The sequence below is a fragment of the Tiliqua scincoides genome, chromosome 5 (genome assembly GCF_035046505.1).
Source record: "Tiliqua scincoides isolate rTilSci1 chromosome 5, rTilSci1.hap2, whole genome shotgun sequence".
Lineage (NCBI taxonomy): Eukaryota > Metazoa > Chordata > Lepidosauria > Squamata > Scincidae > Tiliqua > Tiliqua scincoides.
This window is the reverse complement of record NC_089825.1, coordinates 79488139-79509966: the sequence shown is the minus strand read 5'-3', so window position 1 is coordinate 79509966 and position 21828 is coordinate 79488139. Positions and strand designations below refer to the sequence as shown.

Genomic DNA, 21828 nt, shown 5'->3' with positions numbered 1-21828 from the left:
CTAATGTGTTCCCAAGTGAGAACAAAGTCCTTATTTCTGGTTATGGCCTGTTTAATGACATCACTTCCTGCCTAATGACATCACTTCTGGCTCTCAGCAGGCATCATAAATGCAATTCAGCCCACTGCATGAAACAAGTTTGACACCCCATTCTGGATCTTGCCCTATATCTGGTAATTTTCTGTAGTTTGTAATACAGTTGTAGTGTAGATTGTCCTCAATATAATCTTTAAATATTTTTCTGTCTCTACTTTTTATTTCAGCTCAGCAACCTGTGATAATGTCACAAACCAGGATGTCGTAACTCTTAGTCAACCTTCTCCCAGACTTAGAAATCTGGAAAGTTGGAATACACACCAATCTAAAGTTTAGTAAACATCAACTAAAGCACAATGATGGCCTGAAATTTAGGGAAACATGTATCTAAAGATGTCAGTGTTTTCCCCCATTACTGTCAGTAGACTTGTAAAGGTATCAAATTTTGGAAGATGGGGAGAAACATATTTAGCAGAGTAGCTCACAAGAGAAAAACCCTAATATAGTAAGTAACCATTACATTAGGTATGGATTAGCTACATATAAAGTTGATTCATCAGTTCTCTCTAATCTGAGAAAAGTATTTATAGCCACACACCTGCAAACAATTTGAAAATACTAATGTTGTAAGAATGGATAAGACTCAATTATGCACTTGGGAATTACTCGTTGTGGCTCTATTCATTAGTAACTTGTCCATCTTTATGCAAGCCTGAAGGATCAACTACTTGCTTTTACATACTGCTGCTGGAGAAAGTTTCTATAGTTACCTGGGAAAGGTTTGTTAAATGTTACATGCAAGTTCGCAACTTCTGAAGTTGCTAGTTTGCAAAAGCTGCAGAAAAAATTAACTCAAATTTTATTAAATCACATATGGTACGTTATCACGGCAACCATGTACAGATTTAGGTCCTGCAGGCTACATATATTTACTCTTTGGAATGTGTACTTCTACACTTAAGTGTTATTCTTATCAAACTGTGATATCTCCAGGCTAAAGAATAGACTACACTTAGGCGTAACATCACTGCTATATAAGATGATTTGCATATTCCTAATATTTGAGGGTGTCCGCTGTAAAAATCAAGAACGCAAAAGATTTCCCACTGCCCACCTAGGAAAAGACCAGAAGCAAAGGTATAAACGACTACAGGAAGATAGAATTGGGCTAATTCTGGAAATATCTGAAATACTTCTTAACACAAGACTGCAAGCAGCTGAAGAGTAGTTCTTCAACTGTGGAATGTATCCATCATTCCAGGAGGTTTTCAAAACAAGACTACACAAGTGTTTGCAGCTGGTGAGGTTTCACATATAGGATATCCTACCTAAGGGAAATAAGTAGTTCTAGATGACTCATGAGTTCCCTTACAATTCAACAATGTATAGCCCATTGCACCTAACTGACTATTCCTCACTACTGTTCCTTGTGATCCATCACATTTAGCCTTCAGTGTAACAGGCAACCTGCACACAATGCTGTGGTGCACACCTTTGTTTCTGCCTATCTGCAGCTACAATTCTGACCTGTGCTCCCATACCTGCCCAGGTCCAGGAATACCTTCACTCCCATCACCTTACCTCCCCCCAGTACCTGCTACAAGGCCATTTCCACAGGCACCAGGTTTTGTCCTCAACTTAAACTCAGAGCCACCCACTTAGCTCATAAGGATATTGTGACAAACCAACAAGCACAGACAGAAGGAAAGTGAGACTGACACAATGCCCTTGACATCAGCCAAGAAACCTGGCACATTCTGCAGCATGTACCTTCTTCATAGCCTGGCATTTGGCAGTTTCTGAAAAGCCGATCATCTTATCAGGTGAGCAGATCTTGATAAAGGGGAAGTTAGACTCTTCTGCAATCTTTGCAGCCAAGGCTGTCTTTCCGCTGTGTGGGGGACCTGTGTGAAAGAATAAATACATCTCAGGACAAACGCAATCAAGCAGCAGATCCAGCCAGGCTCAGAGAAACAGAGTGTCTTTGAGCAGCATCAATTGTAGGTTTGGTATAATAAGGCTTGTTTTTGCCTGGCTAAGACATACATTGGGGCAAAAAAGAATCCCAACTTTACATATAAACTGATGATGACTATCCTGTCCAACTTTCCAGTACCAGTTCAGCTGCAGTGCAGCCCCGAGGTAAGGGAACAAACCTTGAGGAGGCCTCTGTGACTGCCTCCCCACTACAGGATGCAGCACATGCCCCATTAGCACAGCTGCACTGGCAGTGGAAAATTGGATAGGATTGGGCCCTAAGTTGTCAGTAATGAACCAGGAAAGAGATCTTCGAGTTGCAGTGGACAGCTCAATGAAAACACTAAGCCAGTGTGTGGCAGCTATGAAAGAGGCAAATTCCATGCGAGGGGTCATTAGGAAAGAGATACGATTGCTAATATTGTAACGCAGTTATACAAATCTATGCTGTGACCACATCTGGAATACTGTGAACAGTTCTGGCTGCCTCCAGAAGGATACTGCAAGAACTGGAAAAGGTGCAAAAGAGGACAACCAAAAATGTTCAGAGGGCTGAAACCAGTAAGAAAGTTACTGGGAAAGCCTAACAATGGGTTGGGGATTTTTAAGTTGGAAAAAAAGGTGGGGTGGGGGTGGGAATGATTGAGATTTATAAAATGATGCATGGTGTGGAGTGAATAGAGAAAACTTTTTCTTCCTCTGTCGCAATACTAGAACCAGGGGTTATCCAATGAAATTAATTGGCAGAAGACTTAGGACAGACAAAAGGAGGTACTTCTTCACATCACACATCATTAGCTTCTGGAATTTATTACCACCAGATATTGTGATGTCTACTAGCATGGACAGCAACATGAAGGAGTATCGGACAAATTCATGGACACCAGGCACATCAATGGCTACTAGTCACAATGGCTATACCTCCATTACATTCACTTCCAAATTTTTAACACACTCACGGATCTCAAATTCTGCAGAGCTTCAACTACCACAGAAATTATTTCTACCTATCAACTCTTTTTTCTCTTTCCCTACCTCCTATTACTCTTTACTAATCTCCCATCAATCTCATCTCAAAATGGCCTCTGTAGCATTATCTCCCAGCTACTAATGAATACACAAAATGGATGAAACAGGGTCACAAAAATCCAGGTGCCTGATTGCCACATCTGGTAAATAGTACCCAAGTTGCTGAAGAGAGGACAAAGCAAGCTTCTTCCCATTCCACGCAAGCTATTGCATGGGTGCCTCCATTTCCTTCTTTAATGTGAGCTAAAGATTTCTAAGGCACAGTTCCAGAACCTTTTTGCAGTGCTAACGCTAAACTCTGGGAAATCTGAAAGAGCAGCTGTGAGCATGGAGGGGAAGAGATCAGAACACACTAGCAAAAACAGGATTCTCTCTCACATTCAGGTCTTCATCTTGCCGTTACCTCAAGATGGCTTCCGCATTTTAAAAAAGGGGAAAAAAAGACTCCTTTCTTTTCTCAGTCTTCCCTCCACCCCATCCTGGCTTCTTTCCATTTGTGTGTCTGTGGTTCCTCTTCTTAGATGGTAAGCTCTCTCTCTCTCACTCTAGACATCACATCGATCGAACTGAGGTTTATAATAACCATGACTTCAGCTTCTAATATACAGTGGTGCCTCACAAGACGAATGCCTCGCGCAACAAAAAACTCGCAAGATGAAAGCGTTTTGCGATTTTTTGGTGACTCGCAAGACGAATTTTTCTATGGCCGTGCTTCGCAAGACGAAAGTTTTTCCTTTTTTTTTTGGTTTGTTTTAAATTGCACTTCGCAAGACGAAAATTTCGCAAAACGAAACGACTCGCGGAACGAATTAATTTCGTCTTGCGAGGCACCACTGTACAACAGAAAATGATGAGGTCAGAGATGGTTCTCTGAACCCTAAATCATAGTTTGCCCAAACCACAGTTTACAAACCCACTTCAAACAATGGTTTCCAATTCCGGTTTTCTGCAGATCACAAGCCACTGTTTCAATTGGGATATCACACCAAACCATGGTTACGTCTCCTCATGATCTGAGCCTCTGTAAAGAGTAAGTGAATAGGGCATTCTTTCTTCACCAAGGTCTCAGGGCACTCTTGCTAATTAAAAGATGCAAGTTACATTTTCATGCAAGTGAAATAAGACTTCCCAAAAGCTTAGGCCTAAATGGTTGTTGAGAGTTGATAGAATGTAGTCCCTCCTTCATAGAGTAGACAACTCAGAGAGAAAAAAATCTACCTTCTAAAAGAACGCTGACCAAAGGAGTACGGTCGCTGTTTTTGGCCTGCTGAACAAGAAGCTCCCCATCTTCAAGCACACGAGTGACAGGGTCACCCCATTGAATGATACCATTCATAATGTAGCTCGCATAATCCTCCTGATTGGTCCCAAATGCCTATGAATAGAAAATGACAGAGTAAGCCAAAGAAAAATTGGCAGTGCATTCTAGCTTGCCTGCAACTGCAAGAGTAGGAAGAATCCTAAATGACTGTGTCAAACAACAGCAAGAAAAAGGCCTCACTTACTGGTTTGATATCATTCTCTAGAGATGCAAAGAAGTCTCCCCTTGTCACCTGCAGAGATTCTGCCTTCTCCATATCAACTTCCACTTTGGTGCTGGCCTGATGATAGCAGAAGATAACAGTTTACAAGACAGTTAGCTAGAGCCTGTATGCACAAACCAAGCTGACAAAATCAATTATTGGCTGACTGCCCCTTATCCGGAATTCTGAAACACAGAATATTCAAAATACAGAACTTTTTGAGTACCGACATAACTTTTTTATTTTTTTGCCTAAAGAAATAAAGTCACAAACTATGTTTCATGCACAAAATTATTAACAATATTTTACAAAATTACCTTCGGTCTATGTGTATAAGGGGTATATGAAACATATGCCCCTTTTTGTGTTTAGACTTGGGCCCCACCCCCAAGATCTCTCATTATGTATATGCAAGTATATTGAAATATGGAAAAATCCGAAACACTTCTGGTGCCAGACACTTCAGATAAAGGATGCCCAACCTGTAAGGGGAATGTTTGGAAGCCCTGCTAGAATATGAAGAAAACAAGCTTCTGTTTAAATAAAGAGGGAAAATGTCTCAAGACCTTACGAGGGTAGAGAACCCTTTGGAAACAAATTACGCTGCATGTTCCTTTCTCTCCACATGTCTGTGCATCCTCCTCTGAGAAGTTCTGCTCAGATGCCCTCGGCCAGGAAGGACTTGTCAAGGTGGTCACTCTGAACTATCAGTTTGGACTTGCTACTCCACAAACACAAAAGTCTCTAAGTGGGAAGAAAAGAGTCTTCTCTGTACTGTCCTTACACAATAAGGCCTCCTGCGTACAGCCCACACTGCAGCACCTGTCAAGTATAGGGGTTGTTGGGGGGGGAGGCATTATGGTACAAAGCACATCTGGATTGTAGGAATGGAAAGCACTGCAAATATGCATGCAATCTTCTCCTATTACAGCCATCCCATGGTTCCATCTTCTCTCTGTGGGGATACAACCACCTATGAGTAAGAAAAGGTGGCTTTATTTTGGCAAAGTTACAGCAGTTTCTAGTTTTGTAGAGGAATCCTGAGAGTGACTGCATGCACATGTCAAAAAAGAAGAAGAAGTTGGTGGAGCAGGGCCCCACCATTAATACAGTTTCTTGTTGCCTACCTGAGGTTGAATATTAAGCCCAAAAATAATGAGCCATAATGCTTTCCTCCCTCCCCAAAATAGTTTCCACACGAACACCTGCATGTCCAAGCATGCATTCCAGGCCCTACACCTGTTATGGACTAACGAAAAAAAAATCAGCATTTCAACACTCTCCAATACCAAAAACTGATTTTGCATGTTTCAGCTAATCTCTAACCTTCTCACCCTGACATTTCACAGCCCACATCACTCGTTTCCTGCTAAAGGCACAGTGACCTTTTCAAGTCAGAACACTAAAGAGGGGAAAGGAAGGAGAAAGACATCCCATATCCAGTCCTGAAATCTTGCCTGCAGGAGCAGAATAGTAAAACACACCACAGATGCTTATCTTCTCTACACAACTAGGACAATACATAAACTCAGGCCACTGGAGATCTATATGGTCAATATATGTGTGTAGAAATATCACAGATTCTATTTTAAAGACTAGATGTACTTCTCATAATATTTTAAAAACAGGTTTCTAATCCTCAAGGCTGAAGAGAAAGTGTGTGGGGCAACACCCAGTTTTTACTCAGAAATCAACAAGATAAGCAAGGCTTCTGTATTCAGCAATTTGGGGAGGGATGCATAATCAAGTACACTACAGATTTCTTATACCTCACCGACATCAGGAACCCAAATTCCAATTGTCACACACAGCTCTTGCCAGTGTAGAAGTCACTGGCTAACATGTTTTACTTCTAAACCTTTTATCTCAAGTTCTTTGAAAATCTGAGTAATGCAGCATATGTAAACACAGATACTTAACACAGAATAAAATGTCCCTACATAGAACTATTACTTAAAAATAGTCCAAGTCTGTTCAATGAACAAGACCAGGCTTAGTTTGTGCTCATTTTACAGATGGGGCCATTGGAGGTTGATCCAATGTACACAAGAGGCTACCCAGCAAGTCCAAGGTTGCATCTAAACTGTCTTCCAAGGTCTTCCAGATCCAAGCTCTCTTGGAGCAGGTAAAGAAAGACAGCATGATATATAGACTTTCCTAGAATTATTGACCACATTTGTTGTTCATGTGTCTGCCACATCCACTACTCTGAATGTGTCTTATTTAAATATGCAGGTGAGGGGTACTGAACCTTCCTGTGCATAGGACAGCACATAGCAGCAAGAGTAAAATGGAGTCCCCCTTTCTTGTGTAACATTTTCATGTTAACATACATTCCCACACAGACATGCAAACAAATGTGCAGTCCCCATCACATCTAGCTTGAACTTCCAACTGCAGGTGGGGGATTTCATGTTTGCATGTTTAACAATGTAAAAACAGTACACCTCCCAACACATGCAAAGCCAGCATGAAAGCCTCCAGGAGCCTTGAAGCTTTTCTTGAAGGCTCAAGAAAAGGTTACGCCTGCAAAGTTTCCCATGTGTGAGGGTTATTTTACACAAGGGATCATTCAAATATGCAATCCTCCACTCCCATCTGAAGATAAAGCCTCACAACACCAGAAATTCTGCTACATTCAGATTACCTCTTTCCTGACCATAACATGGGAAGATTTATTAAAGGAGAAAGGAACAATGGCAGGCAAGAATGGATTGGACCTATGGGGTGCTAGTCATCAAAAAATGGGTGCTGAGGCAGGGAATGGTGTATATTCTGAGTAACAGAAAAAGCCCATTCACCAGCCTCCTAAAATTTCACTTGAATTACTTCTGACATACTAAAGAGAAATGGCTTTTATCTCTTTACAAGTTTCTCCACAAACCAGGTTGGGAAGAAACCTGATTTACTTTAATGAATTGATTTAAGAGTAATATCCCAAACTCTGAGGTAAGGGAGATGGTCATATACACTCTTAATATTAACTCATGTTTCCTACAAGAAGACAAAGGGAAACAAAATAGGAAGACACAGCAGCAGCCTTGGTTTCAGACCTAATGTCCCTATTCACCCCAGTATGCTGGCTCCCCAAGTTACAGATGTCTGAGTTATAGAAGGCTGCATTGGTGCTTCTGTGCAAACATAGTACATCTTTTGTGGTGCTTCTGCACAGGTATCAGTTGGCCGTTTCAAACTATATATGCACATTATGACTTACATACAGACCTCCCGAATTGAACCTGTATGTAAGTAGGAAACTTAGCATACAGCATCTCTTCCAGTAGCTGTTAGCTGGTGTGTTTTTTTTTGGTTTTTTTTTTTAAAGACTGCACGCCCTTTGGGACAGGGAAATAGTTTTTCATTCCTTTTGCTATACAACTTAAGAACTAAGGCCACCTGAAAGGAGAAAAAGGAGAGAACCAAACCTTGATATGTCTGTTCATAGCAGTGGACTGTGCTGCACGAACCAGACCTTCCAGCTCAGCACCACTGAAGTTCTTGGTCTCCACAGCCAGCTCGGAAATATCAACATCTGAAGACAGCAGCTGGTGGGTCCGCATCCTTGATGTGTGGATGTTAAGAATCTGCATTCGGCCCTTTTCATCTGGCAAACCTAAAAGGAATCATCACTGTGAGTTCTCTGATTTAAATAACATTGTCCTCTCTCATTACCACACTACCACTGTGAAGTCATAACCCACTTTCCTCGAATCCCAATCCTATGCTTGTTTCCAGGGATAGGGAAATAAACAGATATAGCATCCCAATTTTCAGCAAGGATAGAAGGTTTTAAGAGAATTCACAAGATGTTAATGGTAAGTCAGGTTGTGCGTCAGGTCAAAGAGCCCAAACTACTATTCTATACTATTAGGAGATGAGAGAAGGAGGAACCTAAACCAAGGAAAATTACGCAAATTAACTAAACTATATAAACTGCTGAGTCGTATACTTTATTGTTTATAACAGGGGTCTCCAAACATTTTGGCCAGAGGGCCACGTCAAATATCTGGCACAGTGTCGAGGGGCCGGAAAAAAAAGATTTTAAATATAAAATTTAAATAATCAGGATTTCTCCAAGCACCAACACACAGTACAAAAATAAAGCACACACTCGAATCGACCCCCGTTTCCCCACCTTCCCAGCTCTCAGAACACACTCTGGACATGACCAGAGCACAACTCTGGTTGTGTTCGAATGAGTGGGCCAGAGGCTCTCAGTGGCCCAGAGGCTGGCCACAGGCCAGACAGAGGCTTGTCGTGGGCCGCATCTGGCCCCTGGGCAAGGGTTTGGAGATCCCTGGTTTAAAAAGTGGAGAAGAGCAGGGAGCCCTGAAAGAAATTGAAGCCCCAATCCCTGACTTCATTTAAGGAACAAAATTTAAAGGAACAAAAACATCAAGAGGGCTATTCCTTTGAACACAGAGTTGATGACTGTAAATAAGACTAGACCTAGGTTCATTCACTTGAGTAAGATATGTGCAAACCAAAGCTTCAAGATTCATTGATAGTTCACTTAGCCACTTAGGCAGTATTAAAGCGAGACTTCCACAGGACCAAGCAGGGAAGTTCTATAAAAGCTGCATTTTTTCCTTTTAAACTTAAATGTTTAAAATGCAGGCAGACAGGCTAGTAAAAACATCTCTGTGCAACAACTGCTTTTGTGCGCTCTGCTGAACAACCACTCAAGTTCTTGGTAATGGCCTGACAACAAGAGTATTCTGCTTTTACCGGTTCACCCCCATGAGCTTCAATACTACTGGTCAGAATGTTACCAAAATGTTCCCATTGCTTACTGGATCATTAGGGAAGGCATTAAAAATAAGACAGCTAATATTGTAATGCTGTTGTACAAATAGATGGTAAGGCCACACCTGGAGTACTGTGTCCAGTTATGGTCGCCACATCTCAAAAAGGATATAGTGGAGATGGAAAAGGTGCAAAAGAGAGCAACCAAAATGATTACTGGGCTGGGGCACCTTCCCTATGAGGGAAGGCTACAACTTTTGGGTCTCTTCAGTCTAGAAAAGAGGCACCTAAGGAGGGACATGATTGAGACATACAAAATCATGCAGAGGATGCACGGGGTGAATAGAGAGACAATCTTCCCTCTCACATAACACCAAAACCAGGGGCCATCCGTGAAAGTTGAGTGTTGGGAGAGTTAGGACAGACAGAAGAAAATATTTCTTTACCCAGCGTGTAATTAGTTTGTGGAACTCTTTGTCACAGGAAGTAGTGATGGCATCTTGCCTGGATGCCTTTAAGAGGGGATTGGACAAATTTCTGGAGGAAAAGTTCATTATGGGTTACAAGTCATAGTAGGTATGTGCAAGCTCTGGGTTTTAGAGGCAGGTTGCCTCCGATTGCCAGATGCAGGGGAGGGCAACAGGGATGCAGGTTGTGTCTGTTGTGTCTGGGGCATTTGGTGGGCCACTGTGAGATACAGGAAGCTGGACTAGAGGGACCTGATTCAGCGGGGCTCTTCTTATTTTCTTATTTACCTATCTCCATCTTCACCTCCAGTCGTCCAGGTCGCAGGAGAGCCTCATCTATCAGGTCCGGTCTGTTTGTCATACCTATGTACCAAATAGGAACCATTATTACACCCATCAAATGCAGCCTGCCTACTCGTGAGCTCAGAGACCACTATCATCTCTTGGATTCAGCAGAAGAGCACTTTTTGGAGAGTCTTGTATGCACCAAGCACAAATGGGGAAGGCCCAGAGATGTACTGCCTTTAGAACTCCTCATTGAGAGGCTGGACCAAGAACCCATCCAAGTGTTCTATTCAGGTCAGCTGAGACTGTTGTTGACTGAGACACAAGGGAGGTGTCACAAGGGAGACTGAGACCCAAGGGAGGTGTCCGCTCATGTGAGAGTATCTAAGCTGATAGCTCAATGGGCTTGAACTACAGCATGCCTATCAAAGCTACTTCTGTGGGTAGGCATTTTCAACACTGGCCAGTTCGAGTACTTGCACCTAGACTCTCAAGCACCTTCATCCAAAACATTATACTCTTAATAATTTAATTATGAGCTGCTTTGGTGAACTGCCCAGGTTGAAAAGCAGAATATAATTGAATGAGGTCTAAATCTACCACTAAAGAAAATATAATCAAAAAGACAACATCCTATATGGAAGCCTGGGTAGTATTCAAATTTACTCTTGCCTGTTTCCCCATCACCCATTCTATCCCCTGGCTGTCTCACCCTCTATCAAAATTTATATAATTTAGAAAATGTCTTGAGGGCTTCCACTAAAAGCCCAGGTTAAAAAAAAACACACACAGATTAATGTTGTCTTCTTCCACACAGCTAGAGTTCAAAATAGCCAATTTACAACTCAGTAATTCTTAAGATTTGATGGAAACATCAGCCAGTCTCCTACCACCCAAAGCAATATTCAGCCATAATCCAATTAAACCCACAACTGCTGGCCACCTTGTTCTGCATTTATGATTTTACACATACAAAAATCTGAAAGCTGGAGACAATCAAATAGTAACTGGCTCAAAACACCAACACTGCAGCCACAGCTACAGAAAATTCCAGTTAGGTACCCATCCTAAGTGACATATAGCATTTTCATACCAATGACCAGGATGTTGTTCAGCTGCTCAACCCCATCAATTTTTGACAGGAGCTGGTTCACAACAGTGTCGTGGACACCAGTGCTGCCTGCCATGCTCCCTCGTTGCTTGCAGATGGCATCAATCTCATCAAAGATTATGATGTGGACACCGCTGTTTGCGCCAAGCTGGTGAAGAGAAACAGAAGCATGACAGAATCTATTGACAAAATGGCTGTCCCTTCTCTTGCCCCTTGCAGTTGTTGAGCTAGGGCCTTACTTTACACAGGATATTAGATACCGAAAGTAATCTTGGTAGCAGTGGCAATCGCTTTCTAACCAACAGGAAAGGAGGCTAAATGCAATGCAGTATAATAGTTGAGAGCATGAGCTGGAAAGCCACCAAATCAAATTTCAGCTCATCCGTGAACTTATTTTGGCTTTAGGAAAGCCACCATCTCCTGGCTTCTGCTATCCAACTGTAATATAGAGATAATACTATCCTGCCTTATATAGCTGTTGAAAGGATTACTGTGATAACTGTGACAATTATGCTGGATCTATTCCAATTCGAGCCAGCTTTCCAAAATAGTTCAAGTAATTGCAGGCTAATCCACATGCTACTTTAGCAAGAGAGGAGACACCCCAGAAAGAAAAACTAGGAAGTGAACTTTGTCTGCTGGCACATAGAGGACTCAAACACATCTTTCAACATACAGCCCCACTCCATCCCATGGGTTGTAAAAACAGTTAAATCACAGACCTCCATATGACAATTAAACTTCATTTTACTCTAATCCACCTTACCAGTAACCTTCCAAAGCCAACTATAATAAGTTCTTAGTAGCATTTGGAAAAATGTGGCAGAATGAGGTGAGACATGAGGTACTCTTCAAACTGCAGGTGAGCAGAACCACATTTTTTAATGCTTCCCCCTACATTAAAAAATGTGCAAACAGAGATCAAGTACCGCAAGGCAACATGCTTCTTCTTGCAGGAGTTTTTTGGAGGATTTTTTTTTTTAATGTGCAAGAGTATTGAAAAATGGCAAGCTGAAGTGTTACAGTCCACTCTAGTGCCTCAGGGCTCTGTCACCTCATTCCTACTGCATGCGTTAACCCAACCCATTGCTGTAGCACACTGGTTCCCATAGGTGGTCCGTGGGACCATGAGAAGTGGTCCATAAAGTCTCCGAGAAAAAAAGATTGCCTTTCATCACTTCCAGCTTTCTCCCCCACGGACCACGGAGGGCAGAGAATGAACCACTCATAATTTTGGTACATTCAGGACATTTTCTATTCTAGTGTGAGCCTAAACATGATAATTTTCTGCAATGATTTTCTATATTTAAAAGATTTTAGAGAGACTTAGGAGTGCGTTTTTCTGTATTAATGCATCTAACCGCCAATGTTGCATGGAAAGGTGTACCTGGGCTCTAAATTGGGAAGCACAGTAAACCTGGGCTCTAAAAACTCTTCCTGCTGTTGCCAGCCTCCCCTTGCTCTGTTTTGCCCCCTCCCCACTCCTGCCACTATTCTCCCCCACTCCATTTCTCTCCCTCCCCTCCCCCTTTGGGGAAAGAAACTTTGTACTCCCTGATAAAATTCTTCTTGGAGGCCGCGGTTGCACGTGGTTCATGCAGATTCCAATTTTTGCCTCAGTGGTCCACAGGTTCCTCAAGGCTGGGAACCACTGCTGTAGTAGGTCTCCAAGGAAAGGGAATTCCAGGCCTGAGAGGCAGCCACTGAGACTTCAGGTTCTTGCTAATCTGACTCAAGACCACAGATAATAAGCTTAAACTGGGCATTCCCAGTTAAGCTTAAAGGCTGTAAGATTTTACCTCCACAGAAGAAAATGGGCTTTTAGAAATGGGCTATGTCAGAATGCCAGATGCAAGGGAGGGCACCAGAATGAGCTCTCTTGTTATCTGGTGTGCTCCCTGGGGCATTCGGTGGGCCACTGTGAGATACAGGAAGCTGAACTAGATGGGCCAATGTGCTGATCCAGTGGGGCTGTTCTTATGAAGAAGAGGTAATCTTGGAAAAAATGATACCCCCAGCTGCTTAAAGATTTTCAAGACATCATCTTGAATGGCTATTAACCCCTCCAGTCTGTGCTAGTCTTTGTAAGTGTCAACACCTTAGGGCAGGGGTGTCCAAAGTTTTTAGCAGGAGGGCCACATCATCTCTCTGACACTGTGTTGGGGGCCGGGGGGAAAAAGAATTAATTTACATTTAAAATTTGAATAACTTTGCATAAGTTTACATAAATGAATATATTAAAGATGAACTTATATGAATGAATTAAGGTCTTGCAATAGCTCAAGACCTATAAAAGACCTGGCACAAAGCAAGGCTGGCCTTTCCTTGCTGCTGCATCACAGATGTGAAACACCAAGCAGTGGAGGGAGCCCTCATCCCACAGCTCACGTGAGAGGTCAAACCATCGCCCTCACACTGAAAGCAGTGTGGGCTCCAACAAATTTATGGAGGGCCAGAGGCTCATTGGAGACTGGGGTCTCCCTGAGGGCCGCATTGAGAGGCCTCGAGGGCCGCAAGTGGCCCCAGGGCCAGGGTTTGGGCACCCCTGCCTTAAGGCAATGGTTCCCACACTTCCTTGACTGGTGGCTCCCTTGACCTACTAAGGAAATTGGCTGCGGCTCTCCACTAGGGCTACAATCCTATACACTGCATAGGGTGGAGGGTCTCCTGGCTGGTTTCCGCAGCTCCCCAAGGAGCCAAATCTCACAGTTTAGGAACCACAACCTTAGGAGGTCCTTTTCTAAAATTCCCATTGCAGGTGGACAAAATAATGAGTGATAGTCTCATACAACTCTTAACAGTAAGTATTAATTAACAGCAAATGCTCACATCACAACAGAAAAGCATTTCAAACAAAGAATAAGCTGCTTAAGAAACCTATGGAATACCTTCTTTTAAAGCTCTGAAGTTTGGCAGACATTTTGGGGGATGGTTTAAGGTACCTTGACTTCAGGGGGTAAGTCTCTTACGATGCTGTAATTCTACAAATCACTACTGGCAATACTGTACTAATTAGTATTAGTATATTACGCATATTATGAAAGCACCAGCTGGGTTACTGCCATCTCTTATGCCAAAATCATGTATCACAAAAGACAGGACTTAATCACACTGTGAGGTTTCCTAATCCTGCTTAGATACACTGTTTGCGGGGGCAGAAAGAACACAACCTTGATATCATGCCACACTTTCTGCAACGGTAGCTGTTATGGGGGAGCAAGAGTGTGTGGGTCTGCTGCTTTACTTGTTCCACCATGTCTAGCTTTTGCCCAAACCCTTATTTCTTTACTGCCATCTTATTCTTCCATTTTTTTGTTTGTCAAGTTACCCTCCTCTGTTCTTCTTCTGCATCTGCAAAGAGCTTGCGAATGTTGGCTTCTGACTCGCCCACATATTTGTTGAGGATTTCAGGTCCATTCACAATTTTTGGTTCTCTGGCATTCAGCATCTTGCCAATCTGTCTGGCCATAAGAGTCTTGCCACATCCAGGGGGCCCATACAAGAGGATGCCTTTAACATGCTTGCAGCCTGGAAAGGAAAAGGAAACCCATCACAACACCAAAATTAAGACTTTTAAAGAGAACAGTACATCCTAGGAAACAGCAAATGGTACAATGCATCACAGCTAGGCTGCTGACTGGTACTAATATTAGGAACCATATGTTGCCAGTACTTATAGAACAACACTGGCTACCTATTTGTTTCCAGATGCAGGTCACAGTATGGTCATTACCTTGAAAGCTGTAAGCACCTTACCACCATGAAGCATCACTTGATCTCCTATGAACTTTCCTCCCCCTCCCCCCCTCTCTCTGCAGGTCCACCAAAAGAAATTAAGATTCTGCTCTAATGTTCAGCTCTCAGGGTGGTGTGATATGGCCATCATGAATTTAAAATGCTGAATTGTAGATATACCATGGTTTTGAATGCCACTAAAGCTCCAGGACAATCAACAGGTCTACACTCCCCCTACCCATCTATCAGTATAGGTGGAAGTGCTTGTTTCCAGTATGTAAGATAGGATTGCAGATTAAGTCTTACTGAACCCAACCAGCTTACTTCTGAGTAAAATAAATAACAGTTTTCAAACACCTCTAAATATCGGTCATCCACCAGCGTGACCAAGGTAGTTTCAGCCCTAAAACTAGGCCAGAAACGACTGGAATGGACCTAAATAATCAGTTTTATTCAAGAATATCTGCAGTTGGGTTGCTATCACACACTCAAACATTGCGCCTAACTGGTAAATTTGAAACAGGGTAATAGTTATTAAATGGGGTCAAGTGATAGTTTCTTTAGAAGGGGCCTTCCTTCAGAAGCTGTTGCAATCACACCTTCACTTATTAAGGAACCATTCACCACTTCCATCTCTCAATCATCAAGACTTGATCTGGCTGTTCTAATGAGCCAATGGAATGGCTTTTGGTCTTTTGGTATATCTCATCTCTCCAAGAATCCTGTCCATATAGTTGGATTGCAGAAATGGAAAAAGCAGTCCTGGGAAGCTGGCAAGAGGAAGCACTAGTTTTGTTACCAAAATGGTAACCAAGTCAGAGAGAATGCAAGAAATATTTTCTACAAGGTACATCTCTTCACATGTGTCAGACCAGATATAATGCAAGACAAGTCCATGGCAGTCATGGAAAATATGAAGTCCTCAGCTACATCAGACAAGAAAGCATTTATGTGAATATTCAAGATCCCATGACCACAAGTCCAGGGCCCTTCAACAGCAGCAGCAACTCCCTTGCTTGCGCTAGCTGTGATGGACTGTTGGACAATGCGGTATAGGGCACATTAACATGTCTTAAGAGCAAGGTACAAACATCAGGTACAAACACTCAAAATTGGTAGATTGCTGAACAGAATACTTGGAAAGGGAGATGGAATAATAATAGACCAGAGTGCCTACACCTCCCCACCTACTAAGCTGCTACTGTATCAAATACCTGGTAGATATAACTGAGAATGGTTAACACCCTTCCCTCCAACTATGTCACAATGATACAGCAAGCTCCTGCTCCTCCCCATATGGGACACTGTTTGTCAAAATGCCTGGAAAGGTTATTTGACAAGGTATTGATGAAGTACTAATGAAACAAAGCTGTGATGTGAGACAGAAGAGCAGTATCCTGAATGTGAAGGGGAGGATTAAACGCATTCATGGAGAAAGGAGACAAAATGAGGGACGTTAGTGGAGCTGGGGAAAACAGACACAATGTTGAAGTCTGTCTAAGACCCATGGGATCTCTGGGATCTTTCAAAAAGCCGAAAAACCAAAACCGACCCCTCAACAACCTATAAAACTATCATATTGGTCCATCTAGCACCATTATTGTCTGCTCTCAAGACCAGCAGCTCGCCAGGGTCTTAGGCAGGCATCCTTCCAAGCTCTATCCAAGATTCTTTAACTGGAAATGCGAGGGGCTGAACTGAAGATCTTCTGCATGCAAAGCATGTACCCTACCACTAAGCTACAGAATCTGCTCTGAACCAAGCACAAAGGATAGCAGTAGCTCTGACATGGCTGAGTAACAACAGTAAATATGGTAGTAATGTTGACATGTATGAATTTTTAAAGAAATTTGAATCCGCTTTGCCGTTGCCTTGATGTTATCATGGTGAGCTAAAAGGAGCAAGAAATGTATTAGTCAACTCTTAGGCATGAGAGAGAAAGAGGGGTAGAAAAGCAAACACACACTGTGTATGGGGGAGGAAAGAAAAATATTACTGGAGGTGAAAGACTAATTTTACACATGAACCAGCAAGGTGGTGATAAATTAAAAGTGATCCTTGTCAAATTAGTGTCAGGGAAGAGACTGTTAATTCGGCACATGGGGGAACACGATCTCTTGTGTAGCCAAAAAAACAGCAAGGTGGGATTTGAATTATGAGTGATGCCGGTGAAGGGGAATCCCAGCTTGCCGAGACGAGAGAGGCTACAAAAAGGCTATGTGCAAGTCAGGGCACATTTTGTACAAACAGGTTTTGGGAATTTCTGTTGTTGGGCAGGCCAGATGGACGTAACCCCTTGCTTATGCAAGCTAGTCGCTTTGCAAAGGAGGCCACAAGGTAAGGAGAAGCACCTAAGAGCTTCACCTACTTAAGATATACCACTATCAGACAAGTACATGGAACAAGAAGTACAGAGGGTTTGCATGTGACTGATGAAACATGCAGTCTTTTATGACTTCTGACTGCTGTACCAAAAGATGTTTTCCTAACTCAGTACTGTGATAACCTGAAATTCTGGGGAACCATTGTCAGACAAATGTATCTCCCAGCCACGCTATCCTATTTTCTACAATATTGGGAGGGGGGGGGGGAAAGAGCTGGATTAAAGCTGGATTAAAGTCAGCTTCTACCCAGCCTCATGTTCCAGCAGTGACCTCTGGGAGGGATGGCATGAAGGCAACAGCTCTTCCCCACTCCTTTTTTTCCAGCATCTGGTATTCATGAAGGCTGCATTTTGGAATCATGGTTAATAGGTATAGTTAGACCTCCTCCATAAATGGCTCTAATCTAATTATTGGCACTTGAGCCAGGAACAACCACCACATCTTGTGGTGATGAATTCCATTAGCTAATTTAGCATTTTGAAGAATCTTTTGTCTGCCCTACATCTACTGGTAAACTAGAGTTTTGGTGTTGAGAAGGAGAAAACCACTAGGCCTCAAGGTCACCCAATGTAGTTGAAAGCAGTTCATTTGGGGATGTCAGGGATTGAACCTAGAAACTTCTAATTGCATTCTACCACTGAGCCTGCTCTCCCTCCCCACACTCTCTCTCCTCATTTCAAACTGGAGAGCTTCCCTAGGTGTGCCCTCCTGAAAGGTACTGAACCCTTCATGCCAGGCCTCCATTCAATTAGGTAGGTGATGACAAACTTCAAAATGTCATGACCTGAGACTGCACTGGAGCTCCTCCTACACTGGGGCCACACTTGATTTTATATCTTATCACCACTCATAGAGAAAGGCAAGCAGTGTATCCAAATGTCAGTACCGTTAACAAGAAGTTTATAAAGCTTAATCTCTTTCTCTGGGTGGACGTATCTAAATGCCTCCCCCATCTAGCATTGGGACCATCCCAAAACTGAAGGTTATTTCTGTTAACAAGACATCAGGGTTATCACACAGTTTTTAATTACTCATCCACCCCTAGCCACACACATCTGCATAGTGAAAACAAATAAGCTATATGGGAGCTAATCAAAATGACAGCAACCAATAAACCAAGATCCAAAAGACACAGTTGTCATCACTGGGGGAAGGCTCTACAACTGAAGGAATTCTCAAGGGGTTGACATTTGGCCTAAATTAGTTTATGACAACCATCCTATCATTGTTTCTCATTAAGTTTGTTTGTAAAGGTCAGCTGGAGAAGCCATTAATGGGATTGCTTACTCGGTTATAGTTCCCAATCTCTCCCCCCGCCCCATCTTGGTATATTTGCACTGCTCAGTTGTGTGCATAAGTCACAGAGGGAACAGAATGAACTTTATTGGATACTTTCATCATTTAGCAGGTGGATCCACTTCTGGTTCTGATATGAAAGAGACAGTGGGGGTGGGGCATAGAAAAATGCTGTTATTTAGACAGCAGTATCAATGTGCATGGAGTTGTACATAGTTTCATAAGCAACAAAGAGCAAATTTCAACCGTGGAGAAAACAACAAAGGAAGAGAGAAGGAGAAACAATGACAGCAAGAGCTCAATGTGAACAAATGCAGTTATCTGTACTTAGGCTTGGCTTCTGCTGGGGTTAAGGAGTTATGCCAAAAGCTAACTGGACACTACAGTTGCTTCCAGGGGCCAGCAGGAGAATCTTCTTCACAGGTCTGTCACTCCTCAAGGATCCCTAAATTCACTCTGCTCACCCCATCCAGTCAAATAACTGAAATCTTTAGAAATTCTGTCCAATAACAGAAGCCCATACATTTTAAACTTTCTACAGAACCTTTTCCACGTCAACCTGCTTGCTATGAAATTCCTCTGTGTTTGTCCTCTGCACCTTGGAGGTTCTGGAGCATGTGAATACTCTGTACAAATGTGGTTCCAGTTAGGTTTAAGGAGCCTCCCACAGTTCTGTGTGTGTGTGTGTGTATGTGTGCGCGCGCGCATGCCCTGAATCACACCTGACACTGCAGCTGCACACAGCAGGGGAGGATCAGTAACACTAGACAAGCTGTCTTTTCAAAAAAGTGCTCTGCCATTGCTCAGTTCCTCATCAGGATACCCACGATTAAAGAATTTCAGTGATTCCAGGAACATACCTTGAAATCATCTTATTTTGCAATTTGAATATGTGTTTAGTACTAACAGAGCTTGAAATGTGGGAAGATCTAAGATAACCCAGCAGACAGCGTGGATAGGGAGATGCTCTTTACACTCTCACATAACACCAGAACCAGAGGACATCCACTAAAATTGAGTCTTGGGAGAGTTAGAACAGACAAAAGAAAATATTTCTTTACTCAGCGTGTGGTCGGTCTGTGGAACTCCTTGCCACAGGATGTGGTGATGGCATCTAGCCTGGACGCCTTTAAAAGGGGATGGGACAAGTTTCTGGAGGAAAAATCCATTACAGGGTACAAGCCATGATGTGTATGCGCAACCTCCTGATTTTAGAAATGGGTTATGTCAGAATGCCAGATGCAGGTGAGGGCACCAGGATGAGGTCTCTTGTTATCTGGTGTGCAACCTGGGGCATTTGGTGGGCCGCTGTGAGATACAGGACTAGATGGGCCTATGGCCTGATCCAGTGGGGCTGTTCTTATGTTCTTAACCATATCAAAGAATCACCACCAACTGATTCCTGGACAGGCTTTGCATCTTATTGAGGCAGACTCGAATTAACAAATCAACCATAATTTGGCATAATTCTAAAACAACAACGTTGCATTATTCATTTCATTGATCAACAAACAAACAGAACACTGCTACTCAAAAATGCTCAGGATGTGGCAAGTTTCTAGAGCAGTGATTTTCAACCTTTTTCATCTCATGGCACACTGGCAAGGCACTAAAATGCTCACGGCATACCATCAGCTTTTTGACATTGACAAGGCACATTGTGCTGTCAATGGGGGCTCACATCCCCCAATGGCCCTATCAATAAATGACCCTCTCCCAAATTCCCACGGCACACCTGGGGACCATTCGTGGCACACTAGTGTGTCACGGCACAGTGGTTGATAATGGCTGGTCAAGGCCCACCACCAGTTTTTGGACAATTTACAAGATACACCCATTGACAGCAGGGGTTCGCAACCCCCAGTGGCCCTAGTAACAAATGCTCCTCCTCCAAACTCTTGCGGCACACCTGCAGACCATCTGTGGCACACCAGTGTGCCATAGCACAGTGGTTTAAAATGGTTGGATTAGAGGGTTGGTGAGAGAAAGAAAGGCAGCCCGAGACTAGAAAGGTGAATAAGTGGACAGGAGAAGCTGAATTCTTCCCTGGCACAGATTAAAATCCAAGTTGAAGAGAAACTGGGGTTTATAATGCAAAACTTGTCACAAATATGAGTGAGGATTCACATTCCAAGCCAAGGAATTATGACGTACAGTCACATCTCTATAATGACAGGCAGTTGCTGGGGTCACATCTCATTAATGTACTGTTATGTATATGATGCACAGATTACATGCACCAGAGAATAGGAAGTTTAAAATGCATTCAGATTGGGCAATGCCAACAGCACTGACTGCTGTTAGTCTCTAGGCACCCCTGAAGAAGCTGACAATTGCCTATAAAGCCCAAGGCCCAGAATGCTTTAGCAGAATTTTTTTATGCTGAACCCCTCTTCCTGTTCATCAAGATCTGTGTCTCCAGATTCCAGACATCATAGTTGTCTAGGGAGGCGCTCATGTTGTACTAAAGAATGCCAATTTTGAAGTTTTCAGGTGAAAATCCTTTTATTCAGAACAACTACTAAATTAGTGGCTATCTAACAGGATAGCCTAACATGTTCTCTATGCATTGATTTTCATATTTTTGCAATACTGTATTTGTTTATCTGAAGGATCCTGTGAAACTTAACCTGGTTTAGATTTTCTGGAAAAATTAAGGTCAGACAGAAAAGTCGAGGAGGGGGGAGGATAAACCATGAACAGGGTGATCTTAATGGAGTGCATGTGCATTAATTAGTGTTCTTGGTTCACAAATGCATGTGCATTAATTAATTTCCAGCATGTTTTTGAATTAGAAGTAAAATATACAAACTAACTTAACTGGAACACTTTTTGTGACACTTTAAGAGTTTTCTGGGCATAACTGCAATGGTCCATTTACATATACAAGTAATAATTTGATATTTCAGCCAAGTGACAAATGTGTAACAAGTCCATTAAATTCCTGGTGTTGACGTTGGGGGGCAGCCACATAGAAGAGGAAGATACGCATTATCCTGTTTACTAGATTTCTGCTGCTACATTGTCTCTATGAGCCAAATACAACAGAAGACTTTGGACTGATCTCCATACCACTCTCTGTAGTGTGTAGCAGAATACAGAGAACGTCAAGATAAAATGTTACCCCTTCCTTAACTCTGCATCATTGGCTACCCAGGGAAATGAGGAGCACAGTGGCATCACAACACCAGGTAAATTGCACTGGTTATTATTCAGAGGATAATTAAATGGCCAGCAGC

The 21828-nt window shown here is 42.6% G+C and overlaps 1 protein-coding gene across 2 annotated transcripts in view; it reads right to left on the bottom strand.

The window, feature by feature from the left end:
* NSF (N-ethylmaleimide sensitive factor, vesicle fusing ATPase) overlaps window positions 1–21828 on the bottom strand; it is an 88571-nt gene that overhangs the window by 23338 nt on the left and 43405 nt on the right. For both annotated transcript variants that reach the window (XM_066628313.1, XM_066628314.1), the window contains exons 9-15: window positions 14503–14702; window positions 11157–11322; window positions 10067–10141; window positions 7991–8178; window positions 4548–4643; window positions 4261–4417; window positions 1807–1940 (exon numbers count right to left, since the gene is read on the bottom strand). In XM_066628313.1, coding sequence (XP_066484410.1) covers window positions 1807–1940; window positions 4261–4417; window positions 4548–4643; window positions 7991–8178; window positions 10067–10141; window positions 11157–11322; window positions 14503–14702 — 1016 coding nt within the window. The remainder of the gene's footprint in view (window positions 1–1806; window positions 1941–4260; window positions 4418–4547; window positions 4644–7990; window positions 8179–10066; window positions 10142–11156; window positions 11323–14502; window positions 14703–21828) is intronic.